At 46.3% G+C, this 18,945-nt stretch overlaps 1 protein-coding gene across 5 annotated transcripts; it reads right to left on the bottom strand.

Annotated features, from left to right (window-relative positions):
• Nucleotides 1-162: 162 nt before the first annotated feature.
• Nucleotides 163-15,660, bottom strand: TARS2 (threonyl-tRNA synthetase 2, mitochondrial). Of its 5 annotated transcripts, none has more exons than XM_032360828.1 (18): nucleotides 15,517-15,660; nucleotides 15,015-15,211; nucleotides 14,568-14,691; nucleotides 12,891-13,015; nucleotides 11,423-11,540; nucleotides 11,245-11,309; nucleotides 10,905-10,983; nucleotides 9,642-9,788; nucleotides 9,407-9,505; nucleotides 8,926-9,143; nucleotides 8,282-8,444; nucleotides 7,923-8,060; nucleotides 7,673-7,750; nucleotides 5,470-5,570; nucleotides 5,158-5,259; nucleotides 4,911-4,983; nucleotides 4,189-4,303; nucleotides 163-583 (listed from the first exon to the last, which is right to left on the bottom strand). In XM_032360828.1, exons 1-18 carry the CDS (start codon nucleotides 15,589-15,591, stop codon nucleotides 435-437), a joined length of 2,166 nt encoding a protein of 721 aa, XP_032216719.1. In that variant the 5' UTR covers nucleotides 15,592-15,660; the 3' UTR covers nucleotides 163-434. The 5 variants fall into 5 exon arrangements, 3 of the variants coding, with proteins under 3 accessions (XP_032216719.1, XP_032216720.1, XP_032216721.1); XM_032360829.1 differs by having other exon boundaries at nucleotides 15,526-15,660; XR_004289743.1 differs by lacking the exons at nucleotides 163-583; nucleotides 4,189-4,303 and having other exon boundaries at nucleotides 5,158-5,255.
• Nucleotides 15,661-18,945: the final 3,285 nt, after the last annotated feature.

Here is an 18,945-nt window from a genome sequence, read left to right as displayed (position 1 = left end):
CTGTGGAGCAGTACAGCCTGCTGAATTGGGGTTGGGGAAATAGAGAACTAAAGAGTCCAGGGTGGGGGACAGGACAGCTACCCCAGGAGCTCCCCTACCAGTGAGAGGCCAGGGCTGCCCCCTTTCTGTTTCCCCAGTGCCCTGGGACAAATGAGACGGAGACAGAATCCAATTCCCTTTTATTCCCCTCTCAGGAGTCAGAGATGAAGATGAAGACACATACCCAAGAGCTTCAAGTTTATTCTTTATACTTTCATGCTCCTCACATCCAAACAGCTGAGCTTCCCCCAGATCAAATATCTTTCCAGGAGAGCAAACTTGTGCCTCCACATGAATTCTGATCGGTCTGGGGGCCTCCAGACTCTGGCAGTTAGGTCAAGGTCTCCCCATGTGAAGGGAAGCCGGCAGCTCCTGCCATATCTGTACACAAAAGCTCAGAACACTGCCTCAGCATCTGCGACCCTGGTGTTCTGGAGCTCCAGCAGCCGCTGCACAGCCTCAGTCAAGTCCCACTCCCCGAGTCGGCGGTTATCTCGAGTCCGAATGTTCACTGCTCTCTCACTCTGCTCTTTCTGGCCAACCACTGCAGGAAGAGAGGAGGTTTGCGACTGTCAGGGCACACTTACCCACATGGGATAGGCAAAAATTCAAGAGACCCCAATCTTTAAAAAGGGTCTGAGCACAGCCCAGATATAGTTCAGGAAAAGGGTATATTTAGCTGTCTCTTGCTCTCCAGTTCCCCTGATCATCCTGACGAGATAAGGAAATGTTCCAGACATGCCCTCCATGCCTTATCACTTCCAGTCAGGAGCCTAGGGGTTGGAGATAGTAGGGTCAGCCAGAGAGAGACAAACAGAGCAAGTAGCAGACCCAGAGAGAAACTGTGTGTGTATGCCCCCCCGCATTAAAGAGAGGGAAGGGTGACAGCCGTACAAGACTCACAGGCAAGCCCAGGGGGTCATGGGGCAACTTGCTCTAAGTGCCACTGGGCGAGTAGGTGTATAAAACAAGAAAGCTGAGGGGTGCCTGGGTGGCTCAGTGGGTTAAAGCCTCTGCTTTCGGCTCAGGTCATGATCCCAGGGTTCTGGAATCGAGCCCCGCGTAGGGCTGTCTGCTCAGCAGGGAACCTGCTTCCCTTCCTCTCTCTCTGCCTGCCTTTCTGCCTACTTGTGATCACTGTCCTTCAAATAAATAAATAAAATCTAAAAAAAACAAAAACAAACAAACAAACAAAAAGCCAAGAAAGCTGAGTGATCTGATAAGAGGAGTTTCTGCTCCTTGTCTTCAAGACAGAGCTCCGAGTGGAGAAATGAAAGAAGGAACAAGGTGGCCTGACTCTTCTCCTTAAGTTCTTTCTCATCATCCCTTAGGGCTGACTCCATCTGGGTCTAGAATAAACAAAGCTAACTAATTAACACCTTATTAGTCCTTCCTGTCCCTTTCTCTCTAATGCTCCTTTGGTTAATTAACCTAACAGACACCAACAGCTTGGAGGAGGGTCAGAAGAAAACCGTTTTCCTGAAACCATAAAATTCCTAGAAGAAAACATAGGTGATAATATCTTGGACATTGGCTTTAGCAATGTTATTCTGGATGTCTTCCCAGGCAGGGGAAACAAAAGCAAAAACAAATTACTGGGACCACATCAAACTAAAAAGCTCTTGCACAGCAAAGGAACTGTCAATACACTGGAAAGGCATCCTACTGAATGGAAGAAGATATTCACAAACACTATATCTGGTAAGGGGTTAATATACAGAACATATAAAGAACTCATACAATTCAACACCAAAAAACAAAACAAAACAAAAAACAAAAAAACTGGGGCGCCTGGGTGGCTCAGTGGGTTAAGCCTCTGCCTTCGGCTCAGGTCATGATCTCGGGGTCCTGGGATCGAGTCCCGCATCGAGCTTTCCGCTCACTGGGGAGTCTGCTTCCTCCTCTCTCTCTCCGTGTGCTTCTCTTCCTTCCTACGTGTGATCTATGTCTGTCAAATAAATAAAATCTTAAAAAAAACAAAACAAAACACCAAAAAACCACCAAACAGTCATACTTGAAACTAGGTAAAAGGCCTAAATAGACATTTTCCCAAAGATGACATAGAGATGGCCACCAGGCACATAAAAAGATGCTTAACAACACTAATCATCAGGGAAATGCAAAAAAAACCACAATGAGATATCATCTCATACCAGTCAGAATGGCTAGTATCAAGGAGACAAGAAATAACAAGTTTTGGCAGGGGCGGGGAGGAAAAGGGACTTTTGTTCACTGTTGGTGGGAATGCAAGCTGGTGCAGCCACTGTAGAAAACAGTATGGAGGTTCCTCAAAAAATTAAAAAAAAAAAAAAGAAATACCGGGTACCTGGGTGGCTCAGTGGGTTGGGCCTCTGCCTTTGGCTCGGGTCATGATCTCAGGATCCTGGGATCCAGTCCCGCATTGGGCTCTCTGGTCAACAGGGAGCCTGCTTTCTTCTCTCTCTCTCTGGCTGCCTCTCTGCCTATTTGTGAGGCAAACGTGATAACCACTACACTACGGAAACGCTACTCTCTGCCTATTTGTGATCGATCTCTCTGTCAAATAAATAAAATCTTTAAAATAAATAAATAAATAAAAATAGAAAAAGAAATACCATAAGATATCTAGTATTGGTACTGCATGGTATTTACCACCTCCCCGACTCCTGGCTAAAAGAAAACACTAATTCAAAAAAAAGTATGTACCCCTACGTTTACTGTAGCATTATTAGCAATAGCCAATATATGGAAGCAACAAAAGTGTCCATCAACAGATACATGGATAAAGATGTGGGGGGGTAAACACAAATACATATACACAAAACAGAATATTACTCAGCCAAAAAAAAAAAAAAAAGGAGGGGTGAGATTGTGTGACAAAATAGATGGACCCAAAGGATACTATGCTAAGTAAAGTTAGTCAGAGAAAGACAAAAACCATATGATTTCACTTTTTTTTTTTTTTTTTAAAGTAAGCTTTACACCCAACTTGGGGCTTGAACTCACAACCCTGAGATCAAGAGTCACATGTTCTACTAAATGAGCCAGCCAGGTGCCCCATATGTCATTATCACTATGTTATTGTAGTAACATTGTATGGTGACAAATGGTAGCTACATTTATTGTGATAAGCACTGAGTAATGTACAGAAGTGTCCAATCACTATGCTGTACACCTGAAATTAATGTAACATTGTGTCAACTATTAATGTAATATTGTGTCAAATATATGTCAATTAAAAATTTTTTCATTTAATTTAAAAAATAAAGAAATTGGGTGGGAGGTTGGGGTACCAGGTGGTGGGTATTATGGAGGGCACGGACTGCATGGAGCACTGGGTGTGGTGAAAAAATAATGAATACTGTTATGCTGAAAATAAATAAATTTAATTAAAAAAAATAAAGAAAGAAATTAATGTTAGAGTTACTATGCATATAATTAGAAATAAATGGTAAAACATACAAAAATTATAAGGATAAAATTGAGTCCAAAAAGAAATAGTGTATTTGCATCAAAATACAGTGAGCCTTGGGCAACATCCCCAGAGCCAATGTGGTTCAAACTGTCCCACTCAGTCTCAAGGGGAACTTTAGTGGAGATGTCTGAAAATATGGGCCCATCGGGTAAAATTCAAACACTGGCTGGCTACACACAAAACCAGCCCTAGTCTTGAAGGTACTCACTTTCCACCATACATTGTAATAATCTAAATCTCACCAAATGTTTTCTCAAGTGTCTATGATTTTGTACTTTTTTTGTTCTGTTGAGAATATTATTTTGTACTAGGTGTTGGTCTGCCTTCAGCTCAGGTCAGATTCCAGGGTCCTGGGATCGAGCCCCGAGGCAGGGTCCCTGCTCAGTGGAGAGCCTGTTTCTCCTCTCCCTCTGTCTGCTGCTCTGCCCACTTGTGCTCTCTATCTCGCTGTCAAATAAATAAATAAAATATTTTTAAAAAGAAGAAAAAGGAAATTATTCTGAGGGTGAGAACTGATTGTCAGGGGGTAAAGGAACCCAAGGCCCAAATGGCTCAGGGGTCCTGAATCCAGCTCAGGTAATGAATGAACCCCAATTAACCCAAATAAGCAAATAAGCAAATTTAATAAGAAAGAATAGCATGGGAGGCCGGCAGAGAGTGCAGGGCTCTGAGGGTCTGTGCTGCTAGTCACTCACCGAACTGAAAATTGTAGTGGGCAAGCTGAGCCCGGCGGACTCTCCGGCTGAGGGTCAGTCCTGAGTCAGCATCCAGGTCACAGACCAGACCTGCAGCCTGCAGCCTCTGCTGTACCTGGGGCAGAGGGACAGAGGTTTGGTGCCAGGGACTGAAGGCTGAGAAGCTAGAATAGTCTGATACCAATCTTCCCCATGCCCCAGATCTGTTCCTCCATCCTCTGCCTCAAAGGTCTCTGATTCTTGCGGACAACCCCTCTTTGTTCATCTTTGCACTGAGGCCGGTCCCCATCTCCCCCGTAGTTTCTGTCTCCTTCCTACTGGAGCCAAGCCTGCCACCAATTCCCCAACTCTGCCTGCTCTAGCCACAGCACTACCCAACTAGCTACTTGACTTTGGTACTATCCACATCTTTACTTCTCTCTAGAAAGGAAATATGAAACCAACACTTCTCCAGGTCCCTTTTGTGCCAAGTGCTCTACTGTCAGCGTTTAACATTTGTTAATTTGTTAAATTTCCAGGCATCCCCAGAGGCAAGGAATTAAGTCTCATTTCTCAGATGTGGTTCCAGCATAAAGGCAGGCAGCCATTTCAGCCCAGTCCAGTGGCTCCAAATACTATTTCCCTTCCACTCTACTATGTGACACCTTCCTACCCACTGATCAGCTCTGGACTCCAGGTAGTCCTGCTTCAGCCCCTGTGCACCTTGCCCAGCTTCTCCTCACCTCCCTGGCATATTCCTCTTGCTCGGTTCCCACAGGGATGACCAGCACCTGGAATGGGGACAGCCACAATGGCCTGGTGGAGAGAGGAGAGGAAGGCAAACTATTTACTCTGGCTCTGACTGCAACTGTGGCTGCGGAGAGTTGATCTGAGAGGAAAACAGAAGAGGCGATCTGAGGAGACCAGGACCTGGAGCATGCACCATCTGCTCTGAGGACCAGAGCAGAAATCAGGGGCCAGAGGTCTCACCATTTTCCTCCACAGCTTTCCGCCAGCACTCCCAATATCCTTTCCACAGAACCTAGCACTGCTCGGTGAATGAGGACTGGACGCTCCAGGACTCCCGCCTGCCTTGGAGGGAAAGAGGAGGATAGATGGAACAGAGGAAGAGTCATAAGATGTGCACCCAAGAGCACCATCCAGTTTCCAAGAAATATTTAGCTCCAGCAAAGGTGTAGAGGATTCGGGTTTCATTTTTAGGGACAAAGATAGAAGGGGAAGTTGCTCTCCACCTATTCTGCTGGTAGCCAAGGGAAAAGGGGACCGGGCGAGGCTCTGTACCCCTTGTACTGGAGGTCAAATCTCAGGGGCAGCTGGAAGTCAAGCTGGATTGTCCCGCACTGATGGGGCCGACCCAGGGCATCGTGGAGGCGCACATCAATCTGGAGGAGACAGATGGGAGGATGTAAGGGCAACCAGAAGCAGGAGCTTCTACTGAATGTGCCCCCTACCTTCTACTGACCCACATGGCAGGCTGTTTTGAGATGTGTCATTGCTATAACATACATTACTTCACTCACTAGGCACTCCAGCAGTGGTTCCTTCTACTCAGTAATGGTATGACTTTAAGGGACATCAACATTGACACAAATGACCCACCCACACCCTGGGCTCTGAATTCCCTGACTTCATCATCTTCAAGATCTTTATGAGCACTCATGCACAGATACAGCCTTCATCTTGTCACTGCCCCGAACTGTGCACCTCCAGAAGACCACATCACACACCCCGCTCCTCTGATGACCGTCCTTGGTCTTCTGGCTCCGACAATTATTCCTACGAATTGCTTGTAAGTTCCTAGGTTCCTTCCCATTCACAGCCCATTCCCTACCCACCTTTCCTTCTTTCCCCATGCAGCTTGGACCACTCTTCCTGGTTCCCTTCTACCACTGTTCTCCTGTCCCATGCCCACGGCAAACCCCAGCCTGGTGGCACTCTGGCCTCCCACCATCTTGGCCCTACAACAGAAACCCCCCGAGCTGCCTCGCATGCCCCATACCACACCTAGCATGCATTACCCCATGCATAAATGGGAACTGATGCCACCATGCTAGTCCCTGTTTGAACTTTAACTGGGGCCTTGCTACTGTCAGCAGTCCTTTGCTGCCCTAGTCAGTTTTGTGTCCTATTCTCAAGGATTCTCTTTCTCCTCTTCCTATCTTCACTGCCTCACTGGAAACTCTCCTCTGCCCATCTCCCATCTCAGCAAATGATCCTGTCTCCCATCTCACGGGGAAATCAGATAATGATAACATGAGATGGAAAGATGTCTCAACTTCCTGTCACCACATCTACAGACTTCCTTGGATGTACCCCCAACTTTTCTTCCTGCCTCCAATATGATGCCAAAGGTGGTCTCTCAATCCTACCCCCTCAAAGCTCCCTAAGAAATTCCCTCTACTGAAACCCTTCTACAACTTCAATTTCTCCCTGACCCTAACAGGCTCTCCTTCATCAGAGCATTTAAATATTCTCAAATTTCTCCCTTTATCACCAAAATCTCTTTTGATTACCCATGCCCCTTTGGCTACTCTCCTTTACTTTTTTTTTTTTTTTAATAGATTTTATTTATCCATTTGAGAGAAAGAGAGTGAGAGAGAGCATGAGAGGGGAGTAGGTCAGAGGGAGAAGCAGACTCCCCACGGAGCTGGGAGCCCAATGCAGGACTTGATCCCAGGACCCCGGGATCATGACCTGAGCTGAAGGCAGTCGCTTAACCAACTAAGCCACCGACGCGCCCTCTCCTTTACTTTTTTAAGACCCCAAATTCTCAAAAGAGTTATGTTCATTCATTCAGCTCATACTCCAACTCCAGCCTCCACTTTACCAAAAATGATCCTTCAATATCTTTTTTCTTTTTTAAAGATTTTATTTATTTGACAGAGAGAGTAAGAGAGCACAAGCAGGGTGATGTGCAAAGGGAGAGGGAGAAGCAGGCTCCCTGCTTGGCAGGGAGCCCGAAGTGGGGCTCAATCCCAGGACTCTGAGATCATGACCTGAGCTGGGGCAGACTCTTAACCGACTTAGCCACACAGGCACCCTGGTCCTTCAATATCTAACAGCCTTTTCACCAAATCCAGCAGACACTTTCCGGTCCTTTTTTCCCCCTAACTTCTACTTCTTCCAACTTGGTCTTCAAGTTTGAACCCTGACCTCATCCTCTGCCTGCACTGTTCTCACCTAGAATTCCTCTGGACTTGGCGAACAGTGAACTTTCAGGTTAGAAAGAGAATCCTGCAGAGACCTTTCCTGACCTTCCTGAGTGACCTGCTCCCTTGGTACCTACACAGGGCAGATTCAGAGGCCCCCAAATGCCTATTTACCTCCCATACCTTTCACAAGACCACAAGCTTCATGGGGGCAGGAGACGTACTGCTCTTCTTTACATCCTACACAAGTTTAAAAATATTCCTGTCTATTAAATACCTAATAAAGCAAAATAATAAATGAATGAATAAAACTCTTAGCAGGGTCCCCAACCTACCTTAGGCCCATAGAATGCCCCATCTCCAGAGTTGAGGTCCCAGGGTTCTCCAAATTCTTCCAAGGCCCTTTGAAGGACCTTTATGAGGGAATGAGACAAGAGAGAACTGTGTCATCTTATACTTTACGAGCAAAGGATCTCTCCAGTCCCCAACAAATGACCCACTTAGCATATGCCTCTAAGGAGGACCCTGATTCCCATCTCCCCTCCCCCACCAGAGAGTGGTTTATCTGCCTCTTCACCTACATACCTGCTCAGCCTGGTCCCAAAGGCAAGGCTCTCCCAGGAAGCCAGACGGCCGGGTGGATAGTGCCAGGCGGAAAGAGAAGCCAAGGACAGCATAGACAGAACGGAGGAAATCAAGACAGCCTCGGATCTCTGCTTCAAGCTGGGGGCAGAAAATCGAGTGGGTGAGCTATATGCTACCTAGAGCTCTGGAGTGATGGGAGTTTGGGGGGAAACACAAGGCAAACACGTAGGACAGTTAGGGGTATCATGTAACTGAGTTGTAGCATATGAAGAGAGAGACTGGCAGTCGGGAGTGTTGGCAGTTCATGTGGAGAGTGGAAAGTGGTTCGGAAATGCTCAGGCGAGTTAGGCAAGGGCCACCTGATCTGGTGCACAGAAGATGTGAGCATCGTCCTGCTGGAAGCACCGCAGCCGGGTCAGTCCCCCTAGACTGCCGGAGGCCTCGGCCCGGTGGAGGGCCCCGAAGTCGGCCAGTCGCAGAGGCAGCTCTCGCCAGGATCTGGGCCGATGAGCGAACATCAGGCTGAGGATGGGGTGTGGAAGGGTTAGGGCCATAGGGAAAAGGACCCCCTGCAGACTGCTCCTCTACCCAATATGCTTATTTTCTCTGTGCCATCAGCTAGCACCCTCTCCAGCCTTAGCATGCCCTCCTGCTGAGCCCTGTTCATCCCACTCAGCACAATTTGAGCCCTGCATGGCTGAAAGTACATTCTTTAGGAATAGCAGCAGTGGACTCATTTACTACACCCCTACTCTGTGACAGGGACTGAGGCGAAAGAGGAACTCTGGACAGCAACCCCAAACCCTTGATGTTACACAAGGAGACTAGGCTTAGAGAGGTATGGTTTCCCCAAATTCACCTCTCGTTAGCCGGAGGGTAGATTCAAGACTCAAATCAGGTGTCCCAGTGCTCTGCAAAAGGCGCTTTCTGTTACTTCATATTGGGCAACCTGGCTGCCATCCCCAGTCCTGGGAGGACCCAGGCCTCCTGGCTCCTCACTCACCAGTGTGCAGGGCAGTTCATGGGCTTGAGGGCAAGTGTGTCTGTGGGACGGCTAGCAGAGTGGTCACTCAGGGAGCTTGCGAGCCTGTCAGAGCCTGGGGGCTGCAGGGCAAACATGTCTTCCTGGTAATGTTCCCAGTGTCCTGAAAGCTCCCAGAGTTTCGTAGAAAACAGCATGGGAGTTTTCACTTCTGAGAAGCCACGGCGGGTATACTCGGCCTGGAGAGAAGAGTATAGATGTGGAAGGTCAGAGTGACTGGGGGAGAGGTGGATGGCTGGCAGGTATGTGAGTCTCCTGAGATCTCAAGCCATGCTGCTCTCAGCCACAATCTGTTAAGTACCATGTTCTCTCTCCACACTCCCACCCTAGGACCTTGTTAAAGGACACCAGCACTTTACAATGTTTACTTTTAACACTTGGCATCTTCTGGGCCTTGATTTCCTCCCTGGTCTTCCTTCCTCTCAATTTGTGTCCCCCTTACCTTGATAAAAGCCACCAGTGCGTTATACACCCTTGTCCCTCGAGGCAGGAAGAAGCAGCTCCCAGGACTCAGTTCATGGAAGAAGAAGAGCTCCTGTGCCTGTGCAGGAATGGCAGTGTCACTCACGGGACAAAGTGGGGACGAAGGAGCTGCTCAATCTCTTGGATTTGTAATCTGCTCCCAACTTCACCATCAGGTTCCTTCACACCCACTCCTCTCCTCCCAATCTCTGTACCTTCCCAATGCGCCGGTGGTCCCGTAACTCTGCTTCTTCCTTCCATTCTTCCCAGGCCCTCAGCTCCTTTGCTGTGGGGAAGGAGATCCCTGACACCCGCTGTAGTGTCTCTGGGGCACCTGAAGACCTCCACAGGGATGAGGAGTTCTATGGGAGGACAAGGGAGTCAGAGAGAAGATGGGTTGACTGTAGATACCTAAGCTCTCCTTGGATGATGCTTATCTGATACTGAGCTTAAGCATCGCAAGTGTCCCTTCTCAGTGCTCATTGTTCCCCGTGCCCCCACCAGCATACCACTATCCTCCCAGACCTCCTGTCATGTTTATAGCCTCAGAGACACTCAGACTCCAAATCCCTACTTGTGTCCTGCTTAGGCCTAACTTTAACCTGCCACTTCTTTTTCTTCCCATTCTCCCACAGGCACCATTGTACTTAGGACCACCCCCTCCTCTCCCAGTAACTGCTCACCAGAGTAACCTTAAGCTCTGGTCAGATGTCAGTCTATCCGTCCACTTATCAGCCTCCCACACTATGTTCTACTCCTGGCCACATGAAATTCAAATGCCTCTGCTTGCTCTTTTCTTGAGCCATTTAACAAGAAACAGCCTATGTTTTATAAGCACTTTTAGCTTTTCCTCAAATACTTTCTCCCATGTTAGCTGACTTTGTCTCTGTGATGTGGATTTACTGACAGGATATAAATTTACAACAATCTTATTTTATAGGTGGGGAAGACAGGTAAGGAGAGTTACCCAAGGCCACATACTTCACTGGTGGCAGAGCTAGGACTGAGCACAAATGGCTAGGTTTTCAGTCCAGCGCTTTTGGCTCTATATACCTGCCTCTCCCCTTGCTTCCTGCTCCTGATTCCAACTAATAAATAAAGCACCTGGCCCAGGGACAGTATTGTCATAAAAGGCATGGCTTTCACTGATAGTATTCTACCTGAACCCTTCATATGATGTTCTATACACCCTCTCTCCACAGAAGCCTTCCTCATGTGACTCTGTCCAACCTGTTCACACACTCCCTTCTCCATCTCCCTACCACTGAAGTCCAACTACAGAATGTGAATTGGCTTCGGGACCCGGGAAGGATGTTTGCAAAAGGTAAAGGATTTGTAGGAACTAAAAATCTTTCTCCTTCTGGATTCTCCGCTCAGCTATTAGAGGAGAGAAGGGGCTGGGAGAGATCATCTTCCCATTCCCCTGCTCATCCCAGTGAACACAGGGATCTCAACCTAACCTTGCCCTCAAAACTGACCGTTAGCAGCTTCAGTCCTCCAATCTGTCCAGTATGCCGAAGGTGGGGGCCCCGGCAAAGATCAACCAGCATGCCACACCTGGGAGAAAGAAAAGGCCACTTAGTGGTTTCCAAATTCTTGAGCTTCTAGTGTTTTCCCTCTCATGGACTTCAGCAGACAAATAAAAAAAGTGAAGAACTGTACTACGAAGAGCAGGAGCAATGGGATATAAAATTATTTCCTGTTCCTATTCCTTTTCTAGAGCAACAGATTACCTTCTACCTTCTTTCCCTCATCCCAATTCTGGCCTTCTTTGATGCATCCCACCTCTCCCTTTCCACCCATTTGGACAACTCTCACCCGTATACTGTTGCCATTGGACCTGTCACTTTCTCCTCAATCAGGCGAAGCTTAAAGGGGTTATCCTGGAAGGAGAATGAGGGTAAGTCTTTATTCCTACATAGATGTCCTGGGAGAGAGCTACCCTTTCCCTCACGTTTCTGGGTCTTTCTCCTAAATGTGTGCACCTCCACCCCACCTTGAACAGCTGGCGAAGCTGATCCTGAGACACCTCTAGCCTCCGGAAGGGTTGAGCGGCAGCTGTGAGTTCCTGGCAAATCCGCTCCAAAGCAGGCAGCTCTGAGCCCCGGACTGTCCTGAAAAGATGAGAATTGGGTGGCTTGCATCTGCTGAGAAGCATCACCTGGGTGCCAGAACTGTTGGCTAGGGGGTGAAATCCTGCTCTCTAGAGAATATAGAATTATTGGCAAAGGCAGACAGGTATAAATTTTCCTGCAGGAGGAAAAGCTCTATGTATGAAATTAAAAGCTGGATGTAGGCAACATGGATGGACAAAATTAGAGCAACAGTAATGAAGGAGGAAGTAAAAGTTAATTCCTAAAGACTAGAGAAGTTTCAAGCAGAATTAGACAGAAAAGGAAATGCACGGACTAGTGGAGAAAATGGCACCAATGTCACCAATGTCACAGTTGAGGCCTGGAGAGGCTCCTCCCCAAACTTTCTCCTCCAAATTGAACATGCTTGATACCCCAGAAAAGGGACAGAAACCACCCCAGTGAAAGGGTACACACTCAGTTATAAAATGAATTACATTTGAGGAGCTAACGTATACCATGGTGAATATAGTTGATAATTCCACATTGTATATATATTGAAATTTGTAAGAGCAAATCTTAAGCATTCATACACACACACACACAAAGTGAGGAACTGAGGTAATGAATATGTTAATGAATTCAATTGTGGGAATCCTTTCACAATGTATATAAACATCAAATTACCAGGTTGTACACTTTTTTAGTTTTTTTTAAGATTTTATTTATTTATTTGACAGAGAGAAATCACAAGTAGAAGGAGAGGCAGGCAGAGAGAGAGAGAGGGAAGCAGGCTCCCTGCTAAGCAGAGAGCCCGATGCAGGACTCGATCCCAGGACCCCGAGATCATGACCTGAGCCGAAGGCAGCGGCTTAACCCACTGAGCCACCCAGGCACCCCCACTTTTTTAGTTTTAAAAGTTTATTTATTATGTCATTTCTACACCCAACATGGGGCTTGAACTCACAACCCTGAGATGAAGAGTAGCATACTCTTCTGACTGAGCCAGCCAGTACCTCTTACACTGTACAATTTAGTGTGTTTGCTGCCGAAGCAAGCACTATACACTTTAAATACGTTACTTTGGGGGCGCCTGGGTAGCTCAGTGGGTTAAAGCCTCTGCCTTCAGCTCAGGTCATGATCCCAGGGTCCTGGTACTGAGCCCCATGTCAGGATCTCTGCTTGGCAGGGAGCCTGCTTCCTCCTCTCTCTCTCTCTTCCTGCCTCTCTGACTACTTGTGATCTGTCTGTCAAATAAATTTAAAAATCTTTAAAAAAAAATACATTACTTTGTCAATTACACTCCAAAAAGTCAAAAAATGAAATAAAATACGGTAAAATATCTAAAAAAGAAAGCACCCCAGAATCGTTCTCTTTCTTTGCACTACTTACCGCTCCTTTCCCAGGAAGAAATCATGGTAGAAGCCATATTCTGTACTTGGACCTCGGCAGAGGACAGCACCAAGGAGTTGTTCAGCTGCTGCCCCCAGGACATGGGTGCTGGAGTGCCAGAACACCTGGGTTCACAAGAAAGGAGTTCATAATCATCTCCTTTAACCCCTCACTCTCTGATCCTCTCCTCAGAGAAGCTGGTGTGAAACCAGTAAGGCTCTTCCAGAAAAAACTACCACAAAATGGGGAACCTGACCTTGGAGGTGAACACTAAATAGTAAAAGAAAAAAAAAAAAACTGAATAGAAAACAAAAGGCTAGTATAAGCAATGCACGGATGACAGTAGCCCCCTGCCCCACTCCTCAGTGCTTCCCAGTCCTAGAGCATAGAAGCAGGAGCCCAGGCTTCTTTTGTTGCTCTTACAACATCCCCTTTTAGGGCTTCAGATTAAGATGGTAGTTCCTAAGGGCTCTGTTTGGTCTTTTAGTTCTATTTTTTACCATTCCAGAAATCTAATGTGATGCAACCCCTCCTCCAGGATTTGATCACCTTTTATACATAGGTGACAAAATTCCATTTTTCTGGATCCTAACAGATGAGCTCTATTTTACCTAAGCTGACATGAAGACGACAAAGTGGGAAGGAGGCCAGTTGTGTGCTCAGTTGTGCAAGTCAAGTTAGAATTAAAAAATGTAGGGGCACCTGGGTGGCTTAGCCAGTTAAGCATCTGCTTTCAGCTCAGGTCATAATCCCGGGGTCTTGGGACTGAGCCCCAGCTCCGGTTCCTGGCTTGGTGGGGAACGTGCTTCTCCCTCTCTCCCCTGCTCATGCTCTCTCTCAATCTCTCTCTCTCTCTCAAATAAGTAAATAAATAAATCATCTTCAAAAAAAAGAATTAAAAAATACATGCTACAGATAACTTGTAACGTATGTCTGTAGAGTTGCAAGGACTAAACTTTCTATTTTCTATTTTCAGCATTACCTTTCTATTTTCAGCTTATGATCTCTCCTTTTTACTAGTACAAATGATGTCTACTTAATAGACTTGGTTTCCTAAGTTTCTGGCTTAGCCAGGTCCAGTTAAGACAAGCAGAGTGTGTTATGTCTCTGTCCCAGCTGCAAATGGAGAAACTGAGGCAAAATACTAGAAATATGCCCACTTAAATATCCCTTAGTTTAGGGACACCTGGGTGTTACAGTTGGTTAAGCATCTGATTCTTGGTTCAGGTTGTAATCTCAGGGTCCTGAGATGGAGCCCTGTGTTGGGTTCTGTGCTCTGCACGGAGACTGCTGGGTTTCTCTCTCTTTTCCCATCTCTCCCCACCCCCCTTCCCCCTCTAAAATAAATAAATCTTTAAAAAAAAAATACACACACACATAGAGTGGTGCCTGGGTGCCTCAGTTGGTTGACCTTCAGCTCAGGTCATGATCCTGGGGCCCTGGGATCGAGCCCCACGTCTAGCTCTCTGGGAGCTCAGCAGGGAGTCTGCTTCTCCCTCTGCCCCTCCCCTTGCTCCTTCTCTATCTTTCATTCATTCTGTCCCTCAAATAAACAAAAATTTTAAATTAAGGGAAAAAAGTATATAAAGATATATATAGATAGCTAGAGCTCTCTCTACATATATGTATATCCCTTAGCTGAATTGCCACGGTGTTCCCAAAAAGGAAGAGACTTACTGCTTTGCCCTCTGCAGAACTGAATGTTAGAAACCTGAGGTCAGAATCTGTCTCCAAGGGCCGCTCCAGATCATAAAGTTCTCCATTCACTTGAGCAGCCACTGCAGTATCTGCCAGTGTTGAACTTGGCCAAAGGAGGGGTGATGATAAAGAAAAAGACATGGTTACAATCCACAGGGGAAGAGAGGGACTTATCTCTCAACAACTCCAAACATGAAAATGGGGAAAGGTGTCACCAGAGCAATAAAACCTATCATTTCTTTTCCCGATGGATAATAAACGGAGGGTAGACACTATGAAACTAATGCAAATAAAAAGGAATCCTCAGGAAAAGGCAATCTTGATAGGGACGGAATAGAAGCAAGCAGAATTTTCATTTCCTGCTCAAGTCCTTCGAAGTACAGAGGAAGAAGGATAACCCTGGCAGGTATAAAATGAGCCTGGTACCTGATCTGCTGGGCTAGTTGGTAAGGCGTTGTGTTCCATGCCACAGCATCCACTTTTTGGCCTCCAGGGAGTGATATCTTAATAGTCCGCTGCTCCTTCTGTGCCATGCTTGCTAACCTCTTTACCTGAGCAGTCCATAGCTCCTCAAAAAGGCCAAGCCGCTCTGTCAACCAGTGTGGAGGGGTCGGCACAGCTGCCTGGAAGGAAAGAGGTTAGGAGGTAACATGGGTCCCATCATTCCTTTCTGGGACTGGGGCTGCTGGGAGATGAGAATATTGAAGTGATCTTGGTTCCTAATCCCTAGTCTGTAAGAGGACTACGACATACAGGGGTGGGAGTCCTATGCTCGCCAGTCTGTCGACCCTAGGAGAAATGGCTGCAACTAAGAGCTTAGGGTAGCCGGGTCCAGCGACTCAAGGCAGAGGTAAGGGATGTCAGGCTGGGTTTAGAGTCTACACCCACAGCAGGGCTGGGTGCGACGCGGCTCATAACTTTTAGGTACCTCACGCACCGTGTGCAGCACGCAAGTTTGCAAGCCTGGGAGCCGGAGCCGCCGCCACCTCTGATAAAACCCCATGTTCCTTCAGACCGGTGCCTACATGCTTAAACAAATTGCAGTCGTTTCTCCGTCACCGGATTCCTCCTCATTGGCTTCCGGCCCGACAATACCCATGGCCCATTGGTTCCTATAGCTGCCACTCTAGTCTGGGACCACCTCCAGGATCTCCGAAGAGGTATGCCCCACACAGCACAAACAGCTGTGTGGGTGGTTCCGGGCGAGCGGAAGACCTAAACTGTTACACACACCAGCAATGCCGAAACCTGAAGTTTTAGCCCAAAGTAGCAGTTACCTATCCTGCAGCTTTGAGAACTGCGGCAGGAAAACTCTTGAGAAATGAGAGTAGGAGAAAAACAGATGGGAAAGACTAGCTAGTCATTTCCTTTGAACCACAGGTTTTCTTTTACGTAGTCTTTACTGGCAGGTAAGAACACAGATAGGGCAGTCTTTGGAACCAGACAGTATCAATCCTGGATCTATCTCCCATTCACTGTGTAATTTTAGGTAGATTATTTAATTTCTTCTAAGCATCAATTTCCTCAGCTATAAAATGGGAATAATACTAGTAACACTTCCAACTGTTGAAGTTAAGTTCATGTAAATCGTGCATGGTACACGGTAATGGCTACAATAGCGACAAGCTGTTAGAATAAATGAATTTAACAGCGTTGGGGCTGGAGCAACGAATCTGCAGAGGGCACTTAAACTAAATCACCTCAGGGGCGCCTGGGTGGCTCAGTGGGTTAAGCCGCTGCCTTCGGCTCAGGTCATGATCTCAGGGTCCTGGGATCGAGTCCCACATCGGGCTCTCTGCTCAGCAGGGGGCCTGCTTCCCTTCCTCTCTCTGTGATCTCTTCCCTTCCTCTCTCCTACTGTGATCTCTCTCTGTCAAATAAATAAAATAAAATCTTTAAAAAAAAAAAAAAAACTAAATCACCTCATAGTCATAGTGCATATGAGGGACCTTAGAGATCTCTTAATCTTACACGTGGAAGAATTTAAGGTCAGAGAAGTTAAGTGACTTAAGGTCAAACAGTAAGTGCTGATGCTAGATTTTGAAACCATGTCTTACACTCTCCTATCACATTATGCTTTCTATAGAGTTTACCTCAAATATACCTACGCATCACTTCAGAAAGAGGTGCCTGACTCTAGAATCTTAGCTGCTTCCTACACAAGACCTTGGACAGAGGACCAGGTATACCTGATTTATTTTGCACAGTAAAAATTGAAACACGATCACATTTGTAGTCAAGTATGAGGTGAAATGGACTTGGGGGCAGCTGTAAGGTTCTCAATAACTCTCCTTTGTCCCCTCACCTGGGGGTGGGGATGGTTGGAGATGGTTCTCAAGTTTCCAATGGTAGTGGAATCAAGGATTGTGGAGAAAGAGCTGTCAGAGAAAGCTGTTTAATCTAGGCTTCCAGAGGTCAGAAGTTCTTTCTGGGGTAGACGGTAGTTGACTTGAGTCACAGGCACCACTTGGCATCTTGGTTCCATCTCCTGACATCCTGAAAGACAAAAAGATATAGACAAAACTGTGGAAGAGGAAAATCACTTGTGTGTGGGAGGGGCGGTCTGGAGGGTTGGAAAAAGGTAGACAGGATTTTAAAATGACATCAGAAAGTGGGACAACAGGCAGAACTTTTCCCATGGCTTTGCCCCAAAAGGGATGGGAATATTATATTGCAGGTGACAAAATGATAGGTTCTCAATAATCATTGCATTAAGAATGTATCAATCACTGTATTGACTTCAAACTCCAAAGGATACATTTATTGACACATACATTCTTTAATCATTCCACCTCGTCCTCCTTTGGAATACTAGAGGGATGGTAGAATAAACAGGCTACACTGTTATGGCAGCTCCCTGCTCTCATCCTTCAAACATGTACTGATTTACTGTGTGCAATGCACTGAACTGAGGGCTCATGGGATGCCCATCAATCAACAACTTCATCATCACCTGTGTAACTTGTGTTGCAGTGGAGGAAGGAAGGAATGTCAGGAGTTACTGCATTCTTCTTGTAGGAAACAAGCCAGGCAGCCAGCAAGGAATAGCAAGCCAGCCAGGGCCAATTCATTTATCAGTGATTCTTTTACAATTTCTGATTTGTAACTGCCTTATCTCAGCTTCAGGGAATTTTAACCCATTTGTCCGGGAAACATTTATCCCTAAAACTGCTCTTACCTTCCATCCAGAATATCGCCAAACACCTACTATGTGCCAAGTGCTATGCCTTCACTATCCTATTTAATTCCAAGAACAATCTTGACAGGTAATAGCTATTTTTATGCTCCCTTTAAAATATGGAAGACAATCCTCAGAGAAGTCAAGCCCTAGCCCATCTGAATCCAAAGCCTGTGTTATGCCATGCCATGCTGCCTTCCAGCAACCAGAATAGTCCTAATGCATCAGGCTTGGTAGCAAATCTCCCTTTTTCTCTGCCCAGTACATCACTTGTAGGGCCAAAGAGGCCTTTAATATAGCGTGAAAAGAGGGGTCCAATAAAGGCCAAGGAAAGAAGTGTATTACCAGATTTTCTCTAACCAAAGTTAAAGAAAAATAGTGTTTAGGAAATCATGCCAGCAGATTTCAGAGAAGTTCAGAGAAAAGGCAATCCTCAGTTAAGCATAGCCTAGACCATTGGTCACATTTTGGGAAGTCCTCAGCTTTACTCTACTTTTAGAATAAACATCATAGGGGCACCTGGGTGGCTCAGTGGGTTAAAGCCTCTGCCTTCAGCTCAGGTCATGATCCCAGCCAGGGTCCTGGGATCAAGCCTCACGTAGGGCTCTCTGCTTAGCAGGGAGCCTGATTCCCTTCCTATCTGCCTGCCTCTCTGCCTACCTGTGATCACTGTCTGTCAAATAATTAAAATCTTAAAAAAAAAAAAAAAAGAATACGGGTGCTTGGGTGGCTCAGTGGGTTAAAGCCTCTGTCTTCAGCTCCAGTCGTGGTCCCGGGGTCCTGGGATTGAGCCCTGCATCAGGCTCTCTGCTCAGCGGGGAGCCTCCTTCCTCCCCCCCTCTCTCCCCCCTGCCTCTTTACCTACGTGTGATCTCTGTCAAATAAATAAATAAAACTCCTTAAAAAAAAAAAAAAAGAATAAACATCACAAGTTAGCTAAAGCTTTGGATGAACAGGTATTATTTTTATATTCCTAAACTACATGTAAGAATGCTCTCCATTGATGGTAAAGTACATTTCCACTTGTCATCAGGATCAACATACACCTCAAATTCTATCTCAGCTCTTCACAAAATTTCTTGGCACCAAAGAAGTAGTAAAGATGCTAGAGGTAAAAAAGAGAAATTTAAGAGGGTAAAATATATAAAGAAAGGTTTATGTCATGGTTACCAAATGATT

The sequence above is a fragment of the Mustela erminea genome, chromosome 10, assembly GCF_009829155.1.
Source record: "Mustela erminea isolate mMusErm1 chromosome 10, mMusErm1.Pri, whole genome shotgun sequence".
Lineage (NCBI taxonomy): Eukaryota > Metazoa > Chordata > Mammalia > Carnivora > Mustelidae > Mustela > Mustela erminea.
This window is presented reverse-complemented; position numbering and strand designations above follow the sequence as displayed.